The sequence below is a fragment of the Leuresthes tenuis genome, unplaced genomic scaffold (genome assembly GCF_036924035.1).
Source record: "Leuresthes tenuis unplaced genomic scaffold, fLeuTen1.0.hap1 SCAF_17, whole genome shotgun sequence".
Lineage (NCBI taxonomy): Eukaryota > Metazoa > Chordata > Actinopteri > Atheriniformes > Atherinopsidae > Leuresthes > Leuresthes tenuis.
Genome location: NW_027325371.1, coordinates 12,117,234 through 12,144,865, shown reverse-complemented (window position 1 = coordinate 12,144,865; position 27,632 = coordinate 12,117,234). Strand labels below are relative to the sequence as shown.

Below are 27,632 nucleotides of genomic sequence, written 5' to 3'. Positions count from 1 at the left end.
GTTTTGACAAGGAGCCTGTCCTGCTGTCTCCACTTGACTAAACAAAAGCCTACGTTGACTCAATGGAACTCAGGGGAAGAGAGTGAGAGGAACAAATTACCAATATTGTTCATGGAGGGATGTTTGTGAGTCAGCATCTGATGCTATCAAGACCATCCGATCGTATCTTTTCTTGAAGTAGCCCCGCAAGAGGTGCAGCAGGGAGGGAGGGAAGCTTGGTCACGTCTCATTGCTGTAAGCTGGATAACACACAGCTGTTTACAGCAAAAGGTAAACCAGAACCCCAGGCGAAGGTTTGCTGCTATCTCTACATTTTTTTTTTCAATTCTGAAGATGTTCCATCACTTCCGATGTATGTCACTTCACAGTCATGTTTTGTGCAGTGATGAGATGAATATGATAGCTAAAAGACATGATTTACTGACATCCACATAAACTGTGCTGTCATTATCAAAGTGTAAATCTGCCCTCGGCTGACTTCATGTTGGTCTTAGAAGAATGGTGGCGATCATAAAATGTGTTTGTTCATGTTCCTGTAAGTATAAACACACAGATGATAGCTTGTGACTCTGCTTATTAAGCTTTAGTACAGAAGGTGTTCATTAAAGTTGAAATTGATATGGCCCTCTATCTCCAGTTGCTCAATGCCTTTGTTCAGTATGGGAATGGCTCTGTAACACAGAGTGCTTGGCAGTGGAGCCGTGGGTCGTTTTGGCTCTGTGGCCTGTTGTGTCTTTGTCAATCACCTGGCCCTGGGAGGAAATGGCAGTGTGGGACAGCAACATCCTGGCAAGCAACTCGGACAGCTGATACCATGGGAATGTCTGTCAAATAGAAACTCATGGCACTTATATTAGTGGACTTTATTATTGAGTATAGAGTACATAGTGTAAGGAGGTTTTCTTGTGTGAAGGGGCGACCTGTCAGAGCTTTTGTTGTTTTGATTTCTTGATCGAGATCGCTTGCACAATTAATGAGATAGGTTGCTTTACCATGATGTTTGCTTACATAACTGGTGATTACAGTTTTAATCTCAGGTCTCATGCATGATCATGCGTTGATAACTGTGAAGAAGGTCAGAAGGAAAACTTCCCCCTCTCCAAAATAGCTGCAACAACGACAAACACTCAAAGAACTTCCAAAGTTGAAAAAGAATACATAAGTATAATGTCATGGAGATTAGATGCAATAGCTTTTTCTTTTGGTGCATCATCAGTGAATGTATGTAAAGATGACATATATGATATGTTAATAAAGTAAGGTAGAATTACAATGCCTTTTTTTTTAATGTTGCCCCCACCGGAGTTCTCAGATCACAGGACATATCTGAATGCTTTTTTGGAGGAAAAATGCCTGCCATCATAAGCACAACTGTCATAGACGCCAGCAGCATCTCCTCACAGGCAATTATCCCTTTGCAATAAACGCCTCACTCTCCTTAAAGTATCATGCACATGTGTGTCTGCATGTATCACTTCCTGAGGTTGCGTAAATTATATGAACCATATAGTGTGTGCCACAGGTTCAGATGGAGGGTAACATACAACATGAAGATATTTTCCTTCTGAACATAGAGTGACCTGGTTTGTAACTAGTGGTCAGTTAGGAACTGCATCCTGACTGACTTCACAATGAAAGACATCTTGCTTTCAATTCAAGTACAGCCAAAACTGAAATAAGTTATTGTTTCTAATTAGTACATAAAAAATGCTCCAATATTTCCTTTATGATCTGACCAAGTAGGCCCGCTAAAGGAGTATCCATGTAATTTGCCATCATATAAGGGAAAGCCTCGTCATGATTCTATAATCACTCTGAAGCTATGTAACAAAGAACAGACTCTGCAAGTAAATCTGATTCAAAACAATTTGTTCAGTTATAGGGAGCTGGAAAGTGGAAACTGATACCCAGTATGAGACTTAAGTTCCACTGCATTCAAGGAAGAGAGAGTGTGTGTGTGTGTATGTGTGTGTGTGTATGGGGGGGGGGGGGGGGGGGGGGGGGGGGTGTACTGTGGCTTCTGTGTTTCTCCCATAGGATGTGCACTGCTGACTCGAGATCTTTGACACACTTGTGCAGTTTGTCATGTTGAGTAGGTGGCTTTGGTAAAGTTTGGCTTCAGTCAGGGATATTCTACATGTACAGTGCAGGTAGTGTCAGAGTTAATGCCTCTGCCGGCAGTATTTAAACTTTATCCAAGAACTATGGTTCATTTTGAGTGTTAAGCAAAAGAAAACAATTCCCCACTAGCGCTGGTACAATTTCTTTAACAGCCCTTTAGCACAGGGATGTCCAAAGTCGTTCCTTGAGGGCCGATGTCCTGCAGGTTTTAGATGTTTCCTTACTTCAACACACCTGATTCAGATCAATGCATCATTAGCAGGGTTGTGCAGAACTAAACAATCTTTTGAAGAGAACCATTTCATCTGAATCATCCCTGCTTTAGCACATTGAAATAAAAATAGTAAATAAACATCATGCACTGTTTCCATATGCACTGGAATCTGAGAATTACACCAGCAGGAATAATATGTATGAATCATGCATATAACACACAAATAATGCAATTACTCATATTCAAATTTTCTGTATCAAGCTACATGGAAGGTCATGGTCATGTTTCACATGGTAGCGTTTTTGCCAGTGAAATCATATGTCTAATATTCACGAGACACTTTGACATCATCATTATGGCCTGAACACAGACATGCATTTTCACTTCTCAGTAATTTTCATGGCAGTCTGACATAAGTGATATCATTTGTCTTTAAAGGGGAAGTTCTGAGTCTGTCACTGTGTCTAAATCTACCTTCCATTTTTTTATTTCCACTGTGTAGCAACGTCATCAGTGTGACAGTTCAGAGTGGTATGCTATTGTAATCTATGTGACTTGTTGCTTCTCTTTTCCTCAGAGCTGGCTGGGAGCTTTCAGTGGTTTCATGAGGTGCTGTCCCTTTGCCACGGGGAGTACACATTTCATATATTCCCAGCTCCCTCTTGGAGTGGGGATTCACAGCTTCTGTCTCAGCACATCTATTCCCTTGTTCCCATCTACAACCTGGCCCTGTGGGTGTCTGCTATCTTCATGTGAGCAAGGGTTAAAAAAAATTCCCAAACTTTAGAAGTAGCAGTAAATATTTGTGTGTCTCCGTTAAAAAGGTCAACAATCTGACAAGAACAGAACTGAGAAGCAGTTTCAAAAACTTTCCTGTAAAGAAGAACTCGATTAGATATCAATAAAGGTCAAAAGTTATCATGGAAATTCCAGATTCACTACTTAGAGTGCAAGTTTTTTATGACCAATGTGGGGCAATAAGATTCTCAGACACAAATAAGTACCTCACTCTGTTTTTTTTTGCACATGTGACCAGGCAAACAAGCATGCACACGGTCACAAAACAAGAAGTATTTAAACCTTTGTAAGTCACTGTTTCAAGAGTCAAATTTATGGTGAGAATCAGGCAAAGAGCAAGCAAGTTAAATCACAGGATGCTTTGTGAATACAAATTTTGGTGCTATAACCCAAAAGGCTACCTCATTAGGCAGCTTGCTCTGATTGTTTCTCAAGTAACATTACAAAACTCGCCATATGTATAATTCATCTGCCTAAAATTACTTGCTTTTTTATCACAAGTGCTCATTTATTGCTGACAAAATAGTATTGTGAAAAAGCTGTGTGAAATGGAAAGTGGGAAGGCTGGAAAAAATGGAAAAGGGCAATAGCAGCCTGAAGGAGTGGAGCCAGGAGCCTGACATCTCAGGTGCCCATACTAGCTCATTTTGCCAAGCACTTACTTCACTCCTGCTTAAAACTGTGTGTGTGTATGCATCGCAAGGGGTACAAGAGGTCATCTCTAACAAAAAACATTGCCTGGCCTCCCCATAAACCACCTTCTCCCTATTTTTTCATGAATTTTTTACCATAATCCCAGGACCCTGGAGATGTAATGCGTTGGGATTAACCCTTAATAGATGTACTGAATATGTCCAAGGCTTTCATGTTGCAAAGCCAGCTCATAAGAACTGGGTCAACTGCCAAGAGAAGGTGATTAGGGTTCATCTGTTGACAGCAACCCAAAACCTGACAAAGAGAGGTAAACTTAACTCTGGCATCTTATTTTTCATGGCAGTGAAAGATGGGGGCACCTGCGCAAAAGCCTTTCAGGGGCAAAATTCGGACTATTTATGACCTCCATGACCTCCGCATGGCAGTGATTTAGATATATATATATTTTTATTATACTTGACCATACAGCAAATTCTGACAGAAAAGATTGACAAACATTACTTGCATTTAAATTCATGCCCAGCTCTTGGGTGCAAGATGTCCTCTTTAGAGACGTAGCCACCCTTGTTTTAGAGATACAGTAGAGATGATGTGATTTTTCATACGTCATTGATACTTCCCTTTCTTGGTTGTGTTAGATCATTGGTGGCTTACATGCTTGTTGGGTCTTACAATGTCTCCCTAGTGAAAAAGCATGACTTAATATGTTCAGTTAAAGCCAGCAGGCCTAGCTAGTCTTGGCTGGGGCTTTCCTGGGCTGCTGTGTGCTCTGGTGGCCACAGCTGGCTGTAGCTGCCAGACACTCACGTCTAAAGAAACTCTTAATGATGTGATAAACAAAATCAGCCTGATGAGACTGGAAGCTGAATCTACAGTTTGGTGATGCATGAAATTTTGATGTGCATTCGGTCATTACAGTAAACAATAAACGATCATTTTATGATATATGATTTCAGTAGTAATAGTTGTGATATTCAGACAAATACAGGAAAATGCATTCAGATCCTAGGAGGTGTAGGTTTTGTGCATCTTTCTTTGTTTTCCTCATGCAGCTCAGATTTTACGACTTTTCTCACCTACAGTATGTTTAAGTCAGCTAAGGTATATGACTTCAGAGCATATATACCATATCTGCTTAATGGCTCATGGTTTTCTATTACTTGCACTGTGCCTGTAATGCAAAACAGGTGAGCGGGGCAGTGCCACTGAGGCAGGGACTGACTGGCTCACCATTCGGTAAAGGGCAACTCTTGCCCATATATGCTTCCCTAATCTATTAGACCTCTCCCCGCCTGCAATGTCCCTACTCTAACCCCTTTGCAACCAGACCTGGTCCATTAATGACATCCATTTTGGGAGGCGGTAAGAGAGATCCTTTTATGTGGCAGCGATAAAATAGCTTTTTGCCTGTGCTTAGCAATGGCGCTGCTCTGGGCAGTAGACCATTACTTGAAAATAAACCTAATTATTTTCTGTGCCGCTGCAACTGTGGCCCCCAGTCTCCAGCTGCAAACTCCAGTTAATGCCTTGGACTCAACTCCTGGGCCTTATGAATCTCGGCCTTTCTCATCTCTGCAAAACTAACCCAAAGAGTAAAACTGATTAATTAAACTAATAACTGGAGCAATGTTCTAAACTCTGAAATCATAGCCATCATCAGATTGCGTTTGCTCTAGCAGTGTGTGAAGTGTCCTCTTTAAGTGCATTAACTCCGATCTGATGTAAGATGCTTTAAAAATATAATCAAGAAGCATATCTGGTAAATCTTAATCTAATAATTCCCATTTGGATATGGATGTATATGCAAATGAGCCTGGAGGATGCACAAAAGGGCCAAATGATGTAAGCCGACATGCTACAAACATGAACCATATGTCTTTCCCTCTGTCTGTAAATGTAGTCAGATGGCTTTGTTCTTGCAGTACCGCATAGTAGAGGGTTCTGATCAGCTCATGTCCCTTAGGCTCCCACAGACCTTTACAACTTGCCTGAGCCTTGTTTCCTGGAAGATCCTCCTCCTCTACTGTCCTCAGCCAGATAAGGATGGTGTGTGGCAACAACAGCTTGGTGAAATATCTGTGACTGAGCCCAGAATAACTGGATTATGGAGGGGACGTGGACCGGAGGAGCCAGAAGGCATAAGAAGCCACCGTTACAGAAGAAAATGGATAGGAAATAGATTCAAGTTCACCACAAGATATTTGCATGCAGTCCCAGGAACCGGCTGCACAAGCTCAACTATGAAGGAAGAGTCCTCAATCGTGGGAAATGGATGTCATTGCGTGGTAGCTCATGTGTATCACTTAGAATGTTGCAGTTACAAAAAAAAGTCATAATAATGCCAATAATAATTACTTTGCACTCAGTCTAGACAAGGAACGGTTAAACTTGGTGTGTGTGTGTGGGAGGGGGTGGAGCCACTGGGTGAGTAAAGTGAGCATTCTATTGAGGTCTTAGTTTGGCTAATCTCCCCCATGTGACAGCACAGCCAGATTTGCTGCCATGGAATGCCACAGACTGTTGTGCCGAGGACAAAAAGAGACAGAGGCTTAAGCTACAGGGGGGCAACACTCCATGGTCCTAGAGAGCAGCGCAGCTATGCCAAGGGGAAAAAAAGTTCTCAGGGTTTCCACATACACCCCTTCCTCTCCTGGGCTCAATATCTTGCAACCTCAAATAGTTATGAGCGGCAGCCTTTACCACTAAACATGAAACGTGCACGCATGCATGCGTTGCTCTCTCCAGCAGAAGGAAGATGATCTGAGGTATTTTGGAAAGTGTCATGCACACTATTGACCTTCTCTCCCTCCTTCATTGCCCAGTGCCTGCAGTGGTTCCTGTCTTGCATCGCTGTCAGTTAAGAACCACATCTGGTCTACAGCCGTAAAGTCATCCCATGAATGCCAAAAACCATGGCAGGGACGAATAGTAGAGATCCTCAGGGTGGATCGCTCATCTACCCAACAGTTAATGTTTTTCTGCCTTCCTCTTTTGTTGTGCACAGTATGTGAAGGGAATGAGGTTTCCTGCGCAGCAATCATTTCCCTAGTTTGTTGTGAATGGTTCCAATTCAGCTATTCTGCCATCGTCTCCTAAGTTTTGGGTCTCTCAGTTATTAACACTGAAACAATAACTAATATGAAATGATAAACGATCAGGAGAGTTGTTTAACATTTGTGGGATAATACAACTTCTCTCCCAGATTACCTTGTTATTAACTGAAAGAAAGATCTTGCTATTTGTTTGAAGCCAAATCAAAATTATATGCTCTAATGCAACATACATACATGACCTATGTCACAGATTCAAAGCCCCAATCCCTTAACCCAACCAGCTCAAATCCCCCAGAGCCCCAGATCTCCAGTCTGGGCCGGACGTGAGAAACCTTGTCTTGTAGGGTAAGGACATGCATTTCTGTCAGTGTCAACTCCACCCCTTTCTCCCTGACCCCCCCTCGTATGCTTTAATTAAAGAAATAATCAGAATTTGCATCACAATGACACCCGGAGCTCTTACCATCAGCACCCCGTTTGCCTTCAGTAGTCTAATGAAAATATAACATCACCTAAGCCCTCCTCCACAGATTCTCAGCTTAGCCATGGCGCTCTGCAAGAGAAAGCTTGGACAGAAAGTTGGTTTAATTCTTTTATATGATAAGCATCGGCCCCCTAAATCCAGCCCTGCCAAATCCTCTTGAGAGGGACTAAGTGGCAGAGCTGAGTGAAGAGGGAAAGTACAGAAGAGAAGAGGAGAGCACAGGAGAGCAGAGAGTAGAGAGGACAGGAGAGAAGAGAGGAGGAAAGGAGGGTCAGTAACCAAGGCATCTACACCAGGATCAGGTCAGGCCAGACCTCTCCTCCCTCGCCTGCCTCCGCCCCAGTGGCCTCCCCCCTCAGCTGTCCCTGGGCCACAATAGGCTGAGCATCTTTTGTGGCATTAACGGTTTGTAGGAGCAAGAGAACAATGTATGAGAAGTGAGGAGCGCAAGGTTCCCACACACAGGGCCGACATGTCCTCACACCCCCACCCATACGCCGCTCAAAGATGGCAACCTGCACACAGCTGATTGTAACCCCCGCTGTGCCCTATTCACATTAAACACGTTTTCCTCCACATGCATGTACAAACACACACACCCTCAAACTGCAAACATACATAAGTATACGTTGCTGGTTCGACACAGATATGCACTCATGTTTAATGCATGGGTAAGAATTTATGGCATGGGATGAAGTTGTAGATGTAGCTGGATGTACATATACTTGCACATGTAGTTTAATTGCCTGGTGAGGCCATTGAGATGCCTGGGGGAAAGCCTTTGTTTCATAATGGGTGAAGGTTTGTCTGGGTTCTTGATTAATTTGTACTGTCATATGTGGGAGGGTCCTTTACCAGGGGAGATACAGGGTGGGAATGTCACTAACTCAACTCCAGGTTCCTTTTCATCAAATAGACAGATTTTCTCAGACAGATACTGACAAATACGTCTGTAAGAATAGACTTTCAAACAGAGTAATAATGTTTTTATTTCTTTGCACAAAGAGCACTTAAATTTTTGCAAACCAGGTGTTGATTTTGAAAGAAATGTATCATTTTGTGCAGTGTACTTGAAATTTCACATATTTCCTCTGTATTCTCTTTTTAACGGCCTAACATGCTTTGATGAAGCAGCGACAAAGTGGTCACAGTGACACACTTTTTGAATGTGCCCGGCTTTTTGTTGGAATCAGAGTGACGGCAAGCTAAGCAAGTGTGGGTTTTTGCATGACAAAAACCAAGCCTGCAAGTGCGCATATGTGCAAATTACATAAACACTTGTTATTTGCACAAAACCAGAACATTCAGTCTGCTAATAGCTCAACATACCACCGTCAGCTGCTGCATTGTTAACCCTGTTTGGTGCAACTCCCTCTGGACTGTAATTTACTGACATGAGCTACAGAAACATGCAAAACATGAACTAAGGAATTTTTCACATTGCACCTGTTAATATATCTTTCTTTATCATATGTGCATGCTTTCTGAAGGTGTCCCTGTCTCTTACTGTTCCACAAAATTTCACTGTGATAATGTGGAATGAAGTGTGCACACCCCACTCCCCCTTATATCTCCCCCCCCTGTTCCTCCTTTGCTGTTCTAACTTCCAACCTCCAAATTTGCTGTGGGTGGCACTCAGAGGATTCCCACACTCCACTGCTCTTGCAGTGTCAGGCCCAATCAGAGGCCGGATCTGTATTGATTTTCAGCCACCTGTGCCAGGCGCCTTGCTGCTCCCCGCTCCCTTCCTCCTCTTCTATCCTTCACTACCCCAAGTCTACCACTGTCTCCTGGGGCAACTGATGCACAGTGAGCAGTGCAGTTCATTTGTCAGCAATTGTCAGCGTTTAGTGGGGCAATGATGTGTGGTTAGATGGGGATGGGAGGGAGTCCAGGAAGTGGAATAGGAGTCTGCAATGTGGGGGCAGGTAGAAGGGGGTGAAAGAGCTCCCTCCAATGGAATAAGAGCCACATCCCATCATGTAACCCCGATAAGAAGACACCATACAGACTCCAAATGCATGTCTACACACATTGCTTCTCCCAGTACAGTTGCCAGTCCTATTTCAGGTCCCTGCAAGCATTACGTATTATCATATCTACAGCTGTCAACAGAACACAATGAGTGCTGGGCTACTGCCCCAATCCAACATTCCAAATCATCATAACCTGATTGGATTTTTACTCTAGGAATCTACTGGATTGCCTGGAGACAGTATTTGTTAGTACAGAGAGTGAGTCTCAAGCCCTTGTTTGTTTTCTTTAATAACCAGAGACTTTTTAAGAATGTCAAGGGTTGGATGTTGTTAGCTGGGTGCGGCTGGTCCCTGGTGAGACAAGGCCTGAGTTCAGCTTACTCACTTCCAGCTCTGAGTCAACAGAAAGGGGTAGTTTTCTGCCATCACATCTCATCATTTAGCCTAGACCCTGAATTCAGTCAGAGGAGACTGAAAGAGGTGTCCCAGTAGGAGAGGAGGTACCAGTGTCCTATAATGGATCTGTTTTCATTCCAGGGGAAGTGGTTATTTAAGGAGACTGTAGGGAGAGACCCCTTCTTCAAACATTCACAGAGGGGTTTATACTCTTTGGGGGAGATCGTGTTTTAAATAGAGGTGAGCAACCATGAGCTACCATGCAGACGGGTAGAAGAGTGTGATTGCTTCAGGTCTGTCATCTCTTTTTCTCAACAAATCCTGCTAAAGGAGATCAAACTCATACAGAACTTCAGAGAAATCTTATTTATATTCATTTTTTCTGGTTTCTCTGTCAAAATGTGATCTTTGTGACAAACTTCCCTCGTGGTTTAATTCACCCTTCTAACTACTCCAGTGGCAAATGATCAAAAAGGCCTAAATGTACAGTATATCACATATTTAGTAAAGCTTGAATTTGTAAGTACTTCACTAACTGTTACCAGTTTTCAATACTGCTGCCAGGATTTAGTTTGGCAGTGAAACTTTAGAGACTGTATACTTCCAACTCATTAAAATGATTTGATACTCTCTTCAGTCCAAGGTTGACAAAGAAGCTCAGATTCTGTAATGGTGCCATCTGAAAATGACACCTTGACATTTTCTTCAATTTTCTGTAGCAAACACAGATGAAAGACTTCTGATATTCATTTCACACAAATGGGCCTCTTCATATGTTGCCAGGCAAAATATGTTGACTCGACCTTGACATCAGGAGCCTCCAGAAATTATGAAAATATGATAGGTGCCGTGCCTTTTGGGTGTTTAAGTATATGTTTTTGGAAGGTTGCTGCTCTGCTTGGGGTCACTGTGCAGCCTGCCGTAATGGATCTTCGGCAGGGGGTGTCCTGATTGCCCAAGTGCCTTTCGTCTGCTTTCCTCCTGGTCTGCAGCGCCAGAGAACAAATCTAGGGACACATTTTGAGGATCAGCTAGTGTAAACTGGCCATTCCTGGGTCCATATGGAAGAGATCATCACATAGAAAGCAGTATGATGCCTGTCATAATGGGGCTATTGGATCACATATTCCCACCTATCTCCCTCAATATCTATGTTCTTCTTCATCTGAAAAGCCCTACATACATTCAAATCTGTCAATGTGACATGCAACCTAGCAAATGTTTCTCCACAACACTGACTAAACCTTTGGCTTCCTTCTATTAGTTTTTGAAAGCTGTAAAAGCCTTTGCTAGACTAACAAGACCATCACTTAAATATTTATAGTTGTACCATACCTGTTTGTCTGTACACCACATATTCAAGATATTGTACAGACCAGAAAAGGTAATATATTTTCTATATTGCAGCACATTCACAAACTCACAGTCCCTAAAAAAGGATTTTATTTCTAGATAATTTTTGCATTTCCTATTCATGTAGTCATTAACTCATAATATAAACTGGATTTTCTCCAACCATAAAGACTGAGCTGTATTATATATAGGCTTTGCCCTGGAAAAGTTATGGTGTAATTTCATTATTTTTTGTGTTACACTTTAATAATAACCTCAAAACACATTTTATGTTCCCTTGCAAAAGTGTTTGGTTCTCCACTGACACACAGAGAAAATCCGAATTATATCATATATGGCATCACGTAACACACTGCCGCTCATTAAAAGTCTTCAGTTATTAGTTATCTGTGCTCAGGCAAAAGCTTGCTAAAAAACACTTTATTCATTAAGAAAACAAAGGGATATGGTTTAAAATTAAAGTATTAAGCAGTCTTTAGATACTTGACTGTCACAGCCAATAATAATAATAATAATAATAAGAAGAATAGCTTATATATAAGAAGTAAATGCAACATCACACACAGGTTTGTAAGCTGCCATTTCTTACACCAAGTTTACCATTTTGCTATCTTTTTAAGCCAATAGTGATCATATTTTAACAAGGAAGAGGAGCTGAAAAAAACTATACTTGAAACCTGAGTAGACAGAAATTTTTATCTCTTAGGCCTAATATCTCCTTTATAGTAAAATAGTTTTCAAAACCCTCTGCTACTAATCCAGTTGAATGAATCAGCATAATGGCACCATAATGATTTGAGGGAAAAATGTATTACTCAGTATTTCATAAGCTGACACGTATCGAGTGGAGATTTGTTAGAGCCAGAGATGTTTTGGAGTCTGTCCCTAGCAACATTTGATGGTATTGCTTTTCAAGGCACTTCCTCATTGGCTTCATGGTCTCAGATTAAGTTGCTATTTCTGTCCTATATTCACTGTAGTGTGCAATAATAGTTATGCTGAATGTATTGTAGTTATACTACAAACTCCTGTGGTGTGATGCCAAAAAAAGAACCACTGGGTTATATAGTAACAGTTGGCTACCCATAGCAGCACAGACAGCAGTTGAATTCTGAACTACAACCATATCCAGCCACAGGTTCATCTGTCACCACTGAAGCTGTGCTTGCAGCCAGCAGCTGTATACTTGGAGAATATCAGATAATTGTATATTGGCCATTTTGAAATGATTAATGAGCACTAATCCACCACAGAAGGATTCTCATAATTTTCTTTCCACTGAAGGGTGTTTCCTAAAACTAGCAGTGTATTATTACTGAACTGGCCAAAAACATCAATTGTACCTGTCCAAATTCCTTCTGTCTGGACAGTAGAACAGATCACCAAAATCTAAAACATCCTCCTCTCCCATCTCTCAAAGCTTAGAGGTTAATGAGCAGCAGTGTAATTACTGTGCCGAGGACCTGCTTCTTCTCATCATGGATGACTGGCTTGGAATTAATTCATTACCCCCCTGTCCTGACCATGCAATTAGGCCTTGAACTACAATTAAGTCTCTATGTTACGCCTCACTAGACACAGTGATCACTGCAACATCGGTGCTACCTCTTATCTCTTCATTGAGGATGATGGCTGAATTATGGTTGTAATTGTAATGACATCTACTGTTTCTGCATATCCTTTCTGGTGTGTGGTATTGATTAGGCTTGGTGTGAGCCATGACTCCTAAAGCATGCTGACAGACAGGCACAGATGCCGAGGTTGTGGGTTGTCCATGGTTACTGTCAGTAACATTTTCGGCCTTGCAGACTCCTTCAGATGTCTGCCAGGGTGGCCTAGGAACAATGCTGCCCATCTGGAAGCAGCTCCTTTTGGCCCTGGATGATCTGATGGATGGGGATATTTCTTCAGGATGTCCAGCTGAGCACGCCAACAGAGAACCAATCAATCACCCCTCTCCTGACTCCACTGACGGGCACCCATCCAAACAAAGACCTACAGGTCAAGAGTTCTGTCCAAGCATCTTCAACTCCTTATACTCATCTCTTGACCACAGTCCAGTTAATCTGATCACTTGAAGTGTGTTGTTATGCTAGAGGCCTTCATTATGCATAGGCTTGTTGCTGTCACATTCAAATAGTCATTTCTTGCAAAGGTTGCAATGGTTTGTTATTCTTAGACACGCTCACTGACTGAGCTTTAAAAAGCAGAAAAATACCCAAATCTTTCAAGCTGTAACTAACAATTTTGCTTATTTGCACATTCTTGATTTTATTCTTGTGATAAAAATATCATCTATAATAGCTTTAAACCTGGTCTGTAAACTTTAATTTATTATCAAACATCTCCTCTGTCAAGTCTCATGACACCTTCACAATCTATTATCTTGTCGGGATCTCAGAGCAGGTTGTTGGTGAAAAACACCTCCTCTTTTAACCAATCTCCTGTGTAGTGATTGATGGGGTTTCAGAACAATTTTCCACTGCCCTGGAGACTCCTACTCATGTCATGAGACTTCTCATGTTTCTGGCAATAGTCCTCAGTTTTTGTTATTTTTCAGACATGTACAGACCCTTTTTGTGTAATGAAATGCTGATTTATTGTCACATTATTTTTCATAGATACAACAACAATAGTGACAGTGTTTTTTTTTTTTGTTTCTTTCTTTATGCACTAAGGCATTCTCTAGAAGATAAGAAAAATAAACTTAACAATAACTATTTGCAGAGCCAGTAGGCCGGAGGGAGACCTTTCTTCCAGTAAGTTGGCCTGGCTCTGCACTTGTCAGTCATAATGACAAATGGCAGCGCTTGATGAAACAGAGGGGTTACATCATCACTTCCCTAATGAGGCAGCTCACAGCAGGAGGGAAAAAGAGGGAGCAAGACAAGCAGTATGGATGGAGGGATGGATAAAAAAGAAGAGAATAGGGACCACTTTACAGTTGCCAAGCACCAATTGATGTCCAAAGTTTGTCTGTTTGTCAGTGAATAAGTTTAGCTATGGAACACTGAAACTGTAATCGGTTATACAATTGAAACGTGTCTCAAACATTTGCTTTTGATTTCACTTCGACTTCAACATCACACACTCTAAAAGTGTCCCCTTGAACTCTTAGGCTTGTATAAGCCTACAGTATGTAGGGTGGATTTTTGAGCTTTGTCACTTCTGTTTGAAAGACACTTATGGAAATCATGTGAGAAGGCAACAGACCATATAGCAGTTCATCATTTTCAACCCAGTAGACCACCAGGAACAGAGATAAACATGCTTGCTTAAAGATTTTAGTTTCATTCATTGTAAATATAATTTGTCATAGAATCAAATTTGAATGCAGAGTGCTATCATTAGCACCGACCAAGCCAAAAGACATACCCTGTGTAATCGTGTCTCTCTTGGTCTTTATGGCTGGTTCTGGACTTGGCGCTAGAGTCTAAGGGGGAGATTATCTGGCCTGTCTGCCTTCAGGAGCTCTCAGGGTTTGCGTCTTTGTGCAGCATTAAAGTAGACTGGGAGTGTGCCCGCCGAGAGAGGGGAAATGTGTTTGACATACGCTCAGCGCACACGGTCGGGGAGGCTGGAACAGCAGGATACGATTAATGACCACAGAATCAGATTGTTACAATATGGCTTCCCTTCACCCCCACCTTCTTCACCGTGGGCCTGTCATATTTCACAGACTTGCCTGCCTGTGTGTGTTTGTAGTGTGTTTGTGTTGTGTGCTTTAGTTGGGTAGGGGCCCTTTTATCCTCTCTTTTTGTTGTCTCTCTTTCTGTGTCTCTCTGTTGACGGGGGTCATTGATATGCAACAGTGCATTCTTGGATCTTACAGGAGAGTCTGTTCTCATGGTTATTGTGTGGTACTTTGGCTGATTAGACACAGGGACACAGGTCCTAGGAACCATGTTACCAACTTGGTGTAGTACAAAAACCGTTAAATGAAGATAGAACAAATCTCTTAACTCACAGTATGTACTGAGTCTTGAATTTTCTTCCAGTTTTGTTCAGTTCTGTGGTCATTATTAGAGTCAATTATGGCAATAAAGATTAGTTTTTAGTTATTAAGTTTTAAACTGAGCTTAATAGAGAGGGCTAAGAAGGGGAAAAGTCTGTAGACCAAATGTTGCCAGATTATTGTGGAGGTTAGGGGGATCCTTTAAGTGATCTTCAGGGTTTTGGGGTCAATGCCCCAAAGTGCAAAAGGCCACATGGGGCATGGATGTGCAGGGGTTGAGAGCACATGAGGAAGGAGAGGAAAACCTTAACAAGGTGTCAAACAGGCTTGTTGGATCTGTGCACATGAGCGCACGCATAACTGGACCTGCGCTGTGATGTTTGTTGACACGTCTGGGAGAGAATTTTGAAGTTTTCACAGCTATCATAAATCAGGAGATAGCAAGATTTTTCCCAGGGTTAGGAACCTCATCTCACTTGCTACTGGCCAGTGCCAGCAAAGCTACTGATCCATGAATGTCAGCAGGCTTTATTACCATGGCAACTACTGATAACAGGAGAAACTGTTGTCTGCAATTTGGTTGCAAACATTTACTCCTAAGGGTTAAAACAAAGACAGACAAAGCAAGAAATACAATTCCCCCTGCATGAAAAATCAAAACATGAAATTTTGTATTTGAGAAATGTGCTTTACTGCTTCCAAATAAATGTCTGCCTCATGATTCTTCTCAGTCTGACATCCTATTGGAATTTCACAGCAAGTTACAGAGAGTGACTTGAGAAAAAGGCTGTAAAAGAAAGAGGGAGCTGGATGTACTGGTAGCTTTCGCTTTGTACCTGGGCACAACACTCACTGATTTATTGAAATCAAGTCATTTTAAAGAGAGAGATTCAAGTTTAGCTCAAGTCAGTATGATGACACAAATTTATACTTTTCATTCACTCACCATCTCTTTTCCAGATATATTTACTACTCTCATCTATTCTTACAATTTTAGAGAGACCCAAAACAATGGGTCCTGGGGAGGTTAGCATCTCTTTTCCTGTCTTTCTATGTGCTAGTTAAGTAGTGATGTTGTTATATGCATTTAACATGTGGCAGACCTCACTGCCCCCACTATGTGCTCACCACACACACCTGTTTCCCCCAACTGCTGCAGCTGCAAAGCAATCTAGGCAACACTAATTCGATTTTTTTCTATGACTTTGGTGGAGAACTGGGCAATGGAAAAGATTATTGGGCAGATGTTTGCTACAGATACAGCTATCACATTGAGAAGAGATTTCAACCATGTGAGCTTCTGCCTACAAAAGAACAACACACACACAGCAAATAGATTAAACCATATGAGAAAAGTCTGCATCTTAACTTTTTATCTGTCAAATACTTTCCAAAACCTGGGAGCGCATAATAGTTTCCCAAAGCTAGCACCTTGTTTTAAAGTACTCCCTTTTGAACACAATGAGGTCAAAACTGCTGATTCTTCAGGGGTAGTTGGAATGCACTAAACTGCCTGTGGAGAAAATAACGAGGCACACAGCAAAACAAACCAGAGCCCCTATCTAACTCCCCATCTCAGAACTGTTACTAATTAACACATTAAAGAAGGAGTAAAAATAAAAAAAACTGAAGATGGCAGCAAAAGTAAATTTGATTGATCCTTTAAATTTGAAAACAAAACCTTATATTTTATTTTGAACTTAAGCAGGTTTAACTCACAGCAGATGGTTACCAACCAGCCAGTTTTCTGAGGTGTCAGCTGCCCTGTTGCAGTTATCTGGCAGCAAACTTTAAGGAATCACAAACACTTATTTTTTTTTCCAATACCCTATACCCACATTAAGTTTCTGCTACTATTTATTAAAGTGAAGCGATAGTCACTCTAGTTTAAAAGGAGCCCTGATGCTAATTAAGCTGTTAAAAACAGATGTGGGAGCTGGACTTGGTGCTCTGTGACATCTCTGCACAGGGAAAGTGAGGCAGGTGAAGCCTAATCCCCAACATATTTCCCTAAACTCCTCTCTTAAAGAATATCAGAACACATTCAAGGGCCTAGTAAAGAAAAGAGGGAAAAGCAAACACTCATGGACACACACATAAAGACAAATAAATGCAAAAAAGCATGCAAAGTGAATGATTGGAATCTATTAAAATAAAAACATTTGACTTTAAAAGTAAATGCTTTTTCTCTTAGTGTATGTGGCTCTATGAGAGAGGCACAGCATGTTTTTTTGTGTATAAATTCATTTCTCCATAACAGAGTCACTCTGAAATTAATAGGTTTACTGCCAAGTCGGGCACTGTGCGTTTCTCAGGAATCTGCATTTGGCCCATGAACTTTACTTTTATGTGTTGGTTGAGGTATTAACTTGTTTGTACAAGGGATTAGGTCTTACTGGTTGTCCCATAGATGGAATGGACAAACACAGAAGAGGTATGCTAGAGATACCGGGCCCTGTAAGTAAAGAAATGCCCGCTGAGCTGCTAATAATATTCACTGCTGTCACCGCAAACACTGGCAACTAACGCCTGTGCTGCCTGTGATGAAAAGGCAAACATACTGACAGCCTCATGTGCACCTCCTTCCATTTTTGTTGTGACATTAGACTATTTTAGCTTAGTTGACTCTACTGGTGATCTGACTTTGAATTTTTTGTACTCTATGCATGTTATAGACAAGATTATGACTCAAGGATCATCTACCGTTCAGCTCACATAGCCTATAAGAATGGTATCAGTTTTGCTAACATGTCCATCTCCTTTAAAAAAATATATGCCTAATGGGAATATACACTGTAAAAGGATATGTTCTGTGGGGAGTTACCAGGTACAGGGAGGGAATTAGCAAAGACAAACCACTACATCTGCGGTAGGTTCGACAGCCAAAATCTTTCTCTCTGTGTCTAAATTGGAAACAAATGGAAAAATGGATGGAAAATCTCATTATTATTGCAGAGAATCCTTCTCTGAGTACTGAAGGAATAATGACGATAAGGATGAGAAACGCTGATTATGTAAAGCTTACAGACAAAACCACTTGATCCATCATCTTCTTTAGGTTCCTGGATTCAATTATAGAGAGTTGTCTTGCTCACAGCAAGGTTTGCAAGCTGTCTTTACGTGAGGCAAAGTGGAGCAAACCACATGATTCAACTTAGGTTTATACCAAGACATTAGTTAATGATAAATAAAGATCAAAAATGTTTCTAAGGCAGAAATCTAAAATGCCTTGAGTGCACATCTTATATGATTTACTGTCTGTACTTCAGTGTGAGCCTCCCACTGCCAGCCTCACCTACCTTACTCCCAGACTGAGCTGGAGCTCATGGGGCCTCAGACACACTTAATGGGATTATGGTAATATAATTTTGCGACACTGACCTCGGGCCGGTGCCAGGTTTCTTCCACATCCTCAGACAAAGGCACAGAACTCACCAAGGGTTCCAGCAGCCTCTTGGCACAGGCCGACATCCTCTGAGGGACAGTGCAAGATGGATGACCATGGGGCAAAGTTTCTCCTGCTAAGTGTGCAAAATCAAAACATTACAGGAGAAAATTTTAACATCAAATGTGTGTTTCCAGGAATGAGAGGACTCTGAACACTTTTGTTCATGTGTTTTAAGAATAATAAAACAGCTCAGGACGAAGGAAATGTGCTCACTATTTACACCCTATTTGCTCACCCAGTAGTTCTTTAGTTGAGGGTGTAGCATCCATGGAAACAGCCCAGTACTCAGCTTGTCTTTCCACATAATTTAGCAGGAGTTTCCTCTGGATGTGTCTTATTGGTTTAAGAAAGAATTTTATGGACTGGACAGTTTGGAAGAAAAGGAGTGTGAGGGTCAATTTACACTGTCCATGTAGGTAATCAAAACAGAAGAAGTGGTACAAAAACACCAAGAAAGTACAACGAATTAAACAAAAGTTTTGGTCTAAAACACAAACATAAATCTGGATATAATGATATGTTTGTGCTTCTTTTTTTTTATTAACAAGAAAAATCTAGTCGTTTGCGCAAATATACAAAAAGATAGTCCATAATGTACAGAACAGTAATCGTGCTACATGCTGGTGTAGCGTTTGTTGTGCTGACTTTTCATTTTGCTTAGTCCTTTACGCCGTTGTGTATCTTATTGTCGTCCAGTCTCTGTGGGTGTATCACCAGCTTTTTTCCAGCTTTTCCTTTTCTTTTCCTCTTCCTTTCGCCTTCAGAAAGACCACCCATAGGGTTTGGAGGGGGCAGACGTCTCTGTGGAATAATAATGGGGTCGTCCTGGGAAAATTGCCCATGGAAAGGCCTGCCTGAAAAAAAAAAAAAAAAAGAAAAAGAAAGAAAGAAAAATTTGGTCTTGTTTCCGATCCTTCTCGGAAACATCCATCAGGGAACTCCTGCTGTTTGGTGGGGAGCAACCCCACTGCAGCCCAATCGGCCGGGTCACTCTGCCACTGCCAAGATTTTCTGAGCTGAGGCACTTTATTTGGAAATATGCACTGAGAATTGTTTGCGATCTGAAATCTAATTTACTTTTTAATGTTTTAATTTTTTTCAAGATTTTATGGTTTGCAGTTTAATTAACTTCGTTGATGTCATTGTCAGGGAGAAATTTGTTTTAACTTTCCTAAACACTTTATGAAAATTGGATTCATCATTACTTTTGGGATGATTCTGGCAAAGGGTATCCGTGTCTGTGTCTGAAAAACCCAATGAATGAATCACCACGGTCTCACACAGGGAAAGTCTCAATACTTATGTCATTTCCTGGTGGGATACTGCCTTTTGACAACAACACAACACCTTATTCTGATGAAATACGATGAAAGAGTCCATCATCACTGCACATTTTTGCTTTAACCTTTTTTATTCATTTTTTCTGCTTTTGAGAACAGAGTAAGGTTGCTATAGCTACTAAAAACTTTTCACAATTTGTCCCATCCACATTTTCTGTCAGCTAAGACATTTACTCGCTCTTTAAAATTAGTAAATAATTGAAACGAAGCAACTTGGTTACTGCAAGAAGCAAAGTGAAAGCTCATGGAATCATTGCTGGTTGCTAAGTTTGGCTCTCTGTGGAATCTTAATTGCCAAATTTCCAAAAAATGAGGGGTTATGCAGGAATGACTTGTGGAAAGAGTTCTTCGTGTTCTTTATTACTGACAAACTTTAATTTAGGGAGAATAAAGAGAGCATAATTGTTTCCAAAAACTGAAAAATCCGATTTGATTTGGACTCATTATGATTTTTGTCGAGCTGGACCTGCAAATGTAAGCATTTTTCATTTTCCAACAAACCAACAAACAAGGCCAAAAACCTGAGAATGAATCAATTCAGTGAAAGTGCTCTGCTCATTCTCTGAAAGTAGAGGAACATGGATCTGTGTTTACATTTTTTTTCTCTTTATATTCTGAGAGGAAATGTTGGCTATACTTTAACTTCCAGGCAACATCTCCCATCAGGAGCCAGTCAGTGCATTGTTACCATTTACGCCTGTCAGAGGCAGCTTAAACCTCACAATTTTCAGTTACCTGACATTTTTCTTTATAATACTTTAAGAACTTGTCTAACTGATTTCCTTGTTTGGACTAAAGGTGCCCCTTAAATTCACTGACAATGTCATTGTAATGGTTTCACTTTAGGAGAATTAGTCCTGTTTTGGATTCTTCAGAGTCATGTCAGTCATGAGCAAAATCTCTTGCTCTGAGGGACAAAAAGTGGATTTTTAAAGTCTTTCTTTCCTCTCATTGTGAACCCCCGCTCTACCTTTCTGCTTTGCCCTGAGCCGTCACTAACTGCCTTCCCTTTGCCCTGTTAGGCCCCTAGGCCCTACTGCCTGGCTCCAGGTTTGAGCCACAGGAGAGTCAGTGATGGATGTGCCCCTGGGGGCTCCCTGTGGGAGGTGGGCTTCACACACCGTGTCTGGTCCTCACTGTCAGAAGGGAGGTTGTCCTCCTTTGTAACCAGAGACTGCAGAGGCAGGTCTGATGTTTTGGAAATATTGTTTATATCTATATTTCTGCAAGCAGCTATGCCACAAAAAGTTTGAAAACAGACGAAAAAGGCCGCAGTAAATGTCACAATGGTATAAAACTATATTTTCACTTAAAATGAGGCAAAACAAAACAAAAAAAATTCAAATGCACTTATTCTCCCAGAGAACAAAATAAATAGTCAAGAAAGATAACAATAAGTATTGTGTTGTTTGTTGCAATTATGCTATTAATGGTGTTATTTCCTCCTTTAGTTATAAGCAGATTTCTACAGCTTAAGTTGGAATTTCCCACTTTCAGCAAATTTCAAAGCATGGATGCATTATGAATTGCCATGTTGTTATGCAGCATTTACAAAATGTACAAATCAACATTGCAATTAGTTTACCCTAAAATTGCACTGAAATATTGATAATAAACACTATCGTGAACTATTATTTACAAACTTGCAAAACAATGCAATGATGATGAACATCTTTTCAGATGACTAGTTTGTGTTGTCTCTTACTCTGTGTTTTAGGTATTTATCGAGTCAGGCAACAAGGAAAAAAAAATCTGTTTAGTCATCACCGTACGATGAGGAGGGGCACAAAAAAAAGTTTAGTCCAGTTGATGTGAGGAAAGAGACGTCATCTGTGAATGTGCCTCAAATTTCAACACAAAGTTATAGTACCTGATTGTGTTTACACTGTCACTGATTTATTAAGGCCAGCTCTATTGCTATGTCACTTGGCCAGTAATGAATAAACAATATTCAGTGTCTAGTTTGTTTCTTTAAGCCATGGTGTGTACAGGCAGGGGGAGGGGTGTGGACATACATCTTGTCGATAGGCCGTGGTTGTAACGGACCTGTGACCTCATTGTCTGAGAAGCCAGAAGCAAAAACTTTACCAAACTACCAAACTGCTGCAGTGTGTTAACCGGAGTGATGAAGATACATGTCATGGTAATTTTTTTTTTCTTAATTTCTGTTTTTTTTTTCTATAAATGTGTGTTTCATAAGGACAGCTGGGATAGGCTCCAGTCCCCCCGCAACCCCAAATTGGATTAAGCGAGTATAGAAAATGGATGGATGGAGTTTCAGAAGAAAAATGTCCAAAATGATTTTAAATCTCTCAATAATAAACTTATTCAGCTGATTGTCTGTCACTGGAGATTCCCTTGTTGAAACTGTTAATTAATAAACTTCAGTTCAGGCAGGGGAACCCCTCATACAGCTGTAAACTGCACAGGCAGTGTTGACGAAAACCCAAGATGGCAAAAGGACTGCAGAAGTGTTTCTGTGTTTTGTTTTTATTGCAAACAAATATAATACAAAAGATAAGCTTTTACGACAATGCCATGTTTACCTATTGCATTAAGAGGATGACAAAATGAGAACTAATGATACAGAATATAAAACAAGGAACACATACTTAAAAAAAATATCCTGTAGATTCCAGCAAATTCTTTACAGCTGCTTTCTTATCCATTAAGTCATTTGTTAGAAAGAAAAAAAAGAAAGAAAACATCCAGTTTTTCAGGTAAAGAAAGTTGTAATTTTAGGTACTCTGTACATAACTAGATCATGAATAAAAGTAACTTTTATACGGAAACATTTACAAATGATAAATAAACAAATTTGTACCACATAAGACAGCAAACTATTTCACCTCAGTTAGCTGCTGCTGAATTAAAAGATAATTGCAAATAGTTATTCTCAAATAAAATTAATGCTAAAGAATAAATTAAGAAAAAAGGTTAGGAAAAAGAATGTGGCAGAAGGAATGGTAGAAGCACACCATGCCTCAGACCTAATGGCTGCTGACAGGAGTCAGGTCAAAGGTCACTTCCTGAATCTCATCAAGTAGGAAGTCCGACCTGCGCTGTGGTTTCCACACTGCAATACCAGCGGATGGAGCCTCACTACTGTGGCTCCAGAGGCACCAATGGTGTCAAGGCAGTACCCAGATAAAAGCAAGCATTGCTGTCACATCTAGCAACACAGTAAGGCCCCTAAAAGAGTTACATGGCACCTGCTATAGCGTTTCCAACACTATCCAACATTAAATTGAGCTAAAGCAAACAAGAAGTAGAATATTTGACTAATTCACTGATGACATGGTCATATCATGGCCAAAGATTCTAATCTATTTCGAACCTGCATTGCTCAATACCTGCATCTCATGGAAATCAAAAAATATATACAGTACAAAAAATTCAAAGCAGAATGAAAGCTATTATGGGTGGCAGTGTCAGTAAACAGATGTTTCTTACTTCAGGCGAAAAAAAAAAAGAACATTAGTGAGAAGTAAGGCCACTGAGGGTGTTGTAACCCGGCATCCCTGCTCCTTTAGGTGAGTCAAACCTTCAAATCATGATGGTAACGAAGCTGGTGACACTGATTATGATGAGAATGACAAGAGCAGAACACATACACAGTACATACTAATATATTCATAACCAGTATGTCCTCACAGAGGATTTAACTTTTCTTAAGCATTATATCTAAAAAAATATAATCACAATTCCAACCAATACAAAAGGCACTGTTGTGAGCCAATCCAAAGATAAATTTTCAGAACTATAAAAAAGTCCTTGTCATGTTTTTCTGTTGGCAATGAAGGATGTGAGGGGAAGTAGCATAAAGGCCACCATCCACAAAGAAGTCTGGGTGGGTGTTGTGCAGTCAATGCGAAGACCGACTCCTCAGGGCCTGGACAGTTGTGTGTAGATGGGCTGCTGCTCCCAGTGCTGTGGACTGTGGGTCTGCGGCACAGAGGGCACCCCAGTGCTGTCAGCAATTGGGGTGTACATCGGCCTCTGGCTGGGGCTCATGTAACTGAAGGTGGAGTACAGACTGGAGCCTTGGCCAGCTGCATGGCTGTAGTAGGAGTTGGCGCTACTTTGGTGGTCTGAATAGTCATACTGTGCTCTTGTGATGGAGGGGTAAGAGGAGGTGCTGTAGTGCTGTAGGTTGAAGGAGCCATAGGTGATATGTTGTGGGGAGCCCTGCTGCTCGCTGTAGTGGCTTGGGCTCAGCTGCTCTGTCTTAATCTGGGTGGTTCTCTGCTGACCCTGCTGGCCTTGCTCTCCTGCTCCACCCAGGGTGGTCAAAGAATGCTGCTGTTGCTGCTGCTTGGACATCCAGGCGTGGGCTCCAACATTGGTAGCCTGGCTGACTGAGGAGGTGTTGATACCATAGCTGTTAGTGTAGCCAGCTGGGGCTGGACCTGTCATCCCAGCGTGGCTGTGAGGTGGCAAGTACTGATCAAACTCATCAACATCGAAGCTTCCCATGTTGGAGATGACATCGCTGCTCAGCTCACCAATGTCCACAGCTCCAAAGTCAATGTTGAGCTGGCGGCTGGTGCCCTCCTGCATGGGCCGTCCCTCGCGCTTTAGGTCAGCTTTACTGGTAGGGACGTCTGTCTTGGGGGTTGTTGGGGGTGTTGGTGGGCCCTGTGACTGACCTGGTTAAAGAAAAGCAAAGTTAGACTCATCACCAAATTAATAAATTTCCACATTTGAGGAAATATGTTACATGTTATATATCACAATACATGTGAGGTACATTGGCACTGTTCTGACAGATGTATTTGCATAGTGGCTTGCAAAACTCACAGTAATTTTCCATTAATCATTAACCCTGAAGGCCCTAAAGTTTTAGAATTATTCGATTTCTATAGGGAAGCGCTGGAAGGAAAACTTGTTTTAGATCTATCTATTTATTTTGCTTATCTCACCTGAATGTTCTCCAGGAGAGTGCACCTCGCCCATACTGGACGCTGGAGAGTCGGCCTGCTGCAGTGCCTTGAAGATCGCATTCGGAGAGATGTGAGTTTGTTCGTTGTCCTCGGGCTCGCTTTGACCATTCTTGACCGATTTTCTCCGCCTTGGCTGATATTTGTAGTCGGGGTGATCCTTCTTATGTTGCACTCTCAGTCGCTCAGCTTCCTCCACAAACGGGCGCTTCTCTACCTCATTGAGCAATCTAAGAAAAACAAAAACAAAACGAAAACATTACATTCATATGAAAATTCAGTTCAGTTCAGTTATTTATTCATTAGTGTGGAAGACAATCTAATTGAATAAATCTATTTGATTCGAAATGATAAAAATGCACGAACATGTATGCTTGTCCTACGACTTCTTGTGTGCACAAGAAATAATTGTACCCCATTCACAATAAAAATCTGAGAAATAAAATCATTAGCCTAATTTCCACACTAAAACTAGAAACAGTGGGAAAGCGGAGCCGTTTTATTCAGAAGTATTGCGCTGCGCACGGCGGCGAGTAAAAGCGCTCAGCCAAAGTGACTGCAAATGCAAAGTAAACTCACCTCCAAAGTTTCCCCAGGGTTTTACTGAGTTCTGCGTTGTGCAGATGCGGGTATTGATCGGCCAGTTTCCTTCGTGCTGCTTGAGCCCACACCATAAATGCGTTCATGGGTCTTTTGACGTGAGGTTTGCTTTTACTTGAGCCGTTGACGCGCACCGGCATGGGCACCAGAGTCCAGTCGTAACCCTTTAACACCTGGGACACCGCATCTCTGATACACACAGGAAACTTTTCTTCTTCGCCCTCCTTCTTGTAGTCTGGACCTCCAAGGAGGTGGTTGTCAGACGGCCGGGTATTTTCAGTGTCCGAACCGGAGCCGGACGGGCACGGCGAGCCTGCGGAGTCCTCGGACATGCTGGGGCTGGGAGCGTCGGAGTGACACTTCTCCTGTTCTTCTGTCATCTTCAGGTAAGGATCGAGGAGATTCATGCGAAAAAATTTAAAAACAGCTTCTCACAGCAAAAAAAGGAGAAAATCCTTCTTTCTAAATCCAACTGTTGTGCCCAAAGACTGCAGGAACAGTCTGGAAGGGCGCACAGCTTGACTGGTAAACTTGAATCCTTTAAAGTAAAAAGATGCCAAAGAATTAAGTATTTCACGCTCCTCTGAGTTTTCGCTACTTCGCAGACCAGAAAGCTAAGCGAAAGTGACTGCCTTCTAATGTTTAACTTTGAAACTGCGACTTTGAAGAGAAATGTGACTGAGAAGTCTCGTGTTTGAGGATAGGTGAAGAGTCTGCAAGCTCAGGAGGCGATGCCTGAATTTATGTTTAACGGCAAGGGAATGATTGGGGGACAGGCTACATTCAGTGGGCGGAGACGTAATTTGATTCAGAAGAACTCTTGCAGTCAACAACAGTGAAAACCCAGCTCAAGTAAGTGTTTTTCCCCTGATGGTCTTTGGTTTCATTATAATTCACGGTTTCAGTTTAGAAAATCAATATGAACAAATAACTTTAAAATAAACTAACAACAGCATTCAAGTCACTTCAAATTTGGGTGGCCGATGTATTCATCTATTATTACCACAGATACAAGGCCAGTGCCATCATTACTATCTATAATATATTGATTGGGATAGTTAGTATCCTCAGTTCTTATTTTTGCATTACACTTGGTTACACATTTATTTCACAAACTTTGCAGGTGTACTTGCATATTGAACTTCTCAAACTGAAACTTGTATGCTTTGAAATTGGCTATCCTAGGTGTAAGATATAAAGTCAGCAGGATTTAATCATGTAATATAAACACCAAACTCCTCGCCTTCCCAAAATGAGCCTGTCATTGTATTTAAGATACCCTTCACAGGTCACTACAAACCTCTGTGGAATACACAGTAAGTATAAATAGAACTGTTCTGCAAAGATTAGTCTTTGATCAGTTTTGTTTTTTGCAGAGTAATTCAGTCAATATTTACCAGTGTGTGAATGCATGGTAACTATTAATAAGAAAATCTTTTTTTTGCACGGACAGCTCCACACATTAGTCATTACAAACTGCAGCGGAGCAGCTGCCATCATGTTGTGACAACACTGACCAACAGGGGGAGACAGCAGTCCAGAAACTCGAGTGGAGGACGTATGAAGGAACTTAAAGACCGCTGCAATGTTTGCAACAAAGCAAGTGGTCATTATGTTCAAAAGTCTTAATTTGCTTCTTTATTATTTTTTACTTAGCATTTTTCACACAACAAAGCAATTATCACACAGCAAAAATACACACATAACTTTGACACTCAATTGATTAATTAATAAGACAAAAAAACGGAGAGATTACAGCTATATTATTATGGAAGGATAGAAGGAAAGGCAACAAAAACATCTCTTGATAGAAATGTTCATTCAGCAGAAGGACATAACTGGAATTTGTAAATTTTGTGTATGATTTTTCTAACATGCTTGTTTCTGAAAGGATAAAATAATTGTTAACAAGTGGTTGTTTCACATTAAATTGCATTCCTGATATGATTTAATATTTTCTAATGATAAAAATAATACATATACTCTATGTGTTATTGCGCTACAATATCTTAAACTTATATTTTCTTAGTGAGGAAAATCACATTTAACACAGTCCCTGTCAAAAGTGTTGCAATACCACAATCCACTTCTCTGGATTTGTTCCAACACTTGTTTTCGGTGGACAAAAGGCACTTTGTTGCGTGAGTTTAGTCCCTATAATCTATGCATTCAATTTTAGACATCAAATGTGACAGCAAGTTATAAGATCACAGACGGCCATCTGAAAGAAGGAAGGTAGTAAAGATCAGCAAATTCATAAGTTGACAAATAGAGATCCATGTGTTCTCTGTTCTCTAATG

At 41.1% G+C, this 27,632-nt stretch overlaps 1 protein-coding gene across 2 annotated transcripts in view; it reads right to left on the bottom strand.

The window, feature by feature from the left end:
- LOC140274018 (transcription factor Sox-9-like) overlaps nt 1-26,059 on the bottom strand; it is a 411,498-nt gene extending 385,439 nt beyond the window's left edge. Inside the window, exons 1-3 of one of the 2 annotated variants that reach the window (XR_011908072.1) lie at nt 25,312-26,059; nt 24,715-24,962; nt 22,399-24,441 (exon numbers count right to left, since the gene is read on the bottom strand). Coding sequence is in view for 1 of the 2 variants with exons in the window: in XM_072369703.1 (XP_072225804.1) it covers nt 23,678-24,441; nt 24,715-24,962; nt 25,312-25,739 (1,440 nt within the window). In the remaining variant the exon portion in view is untranslated. Of the gene's footprint in view, nt 1-22,264; nt 24,442-24,714; nt 24,963-25,311 lie in introns of those variants that run through there. The other variant, XM_072369703.1, reaches the window with a different exon arrangement.
- Nucleotides 26,060-27,632: the final 1,573 nt, after the last annotated feature.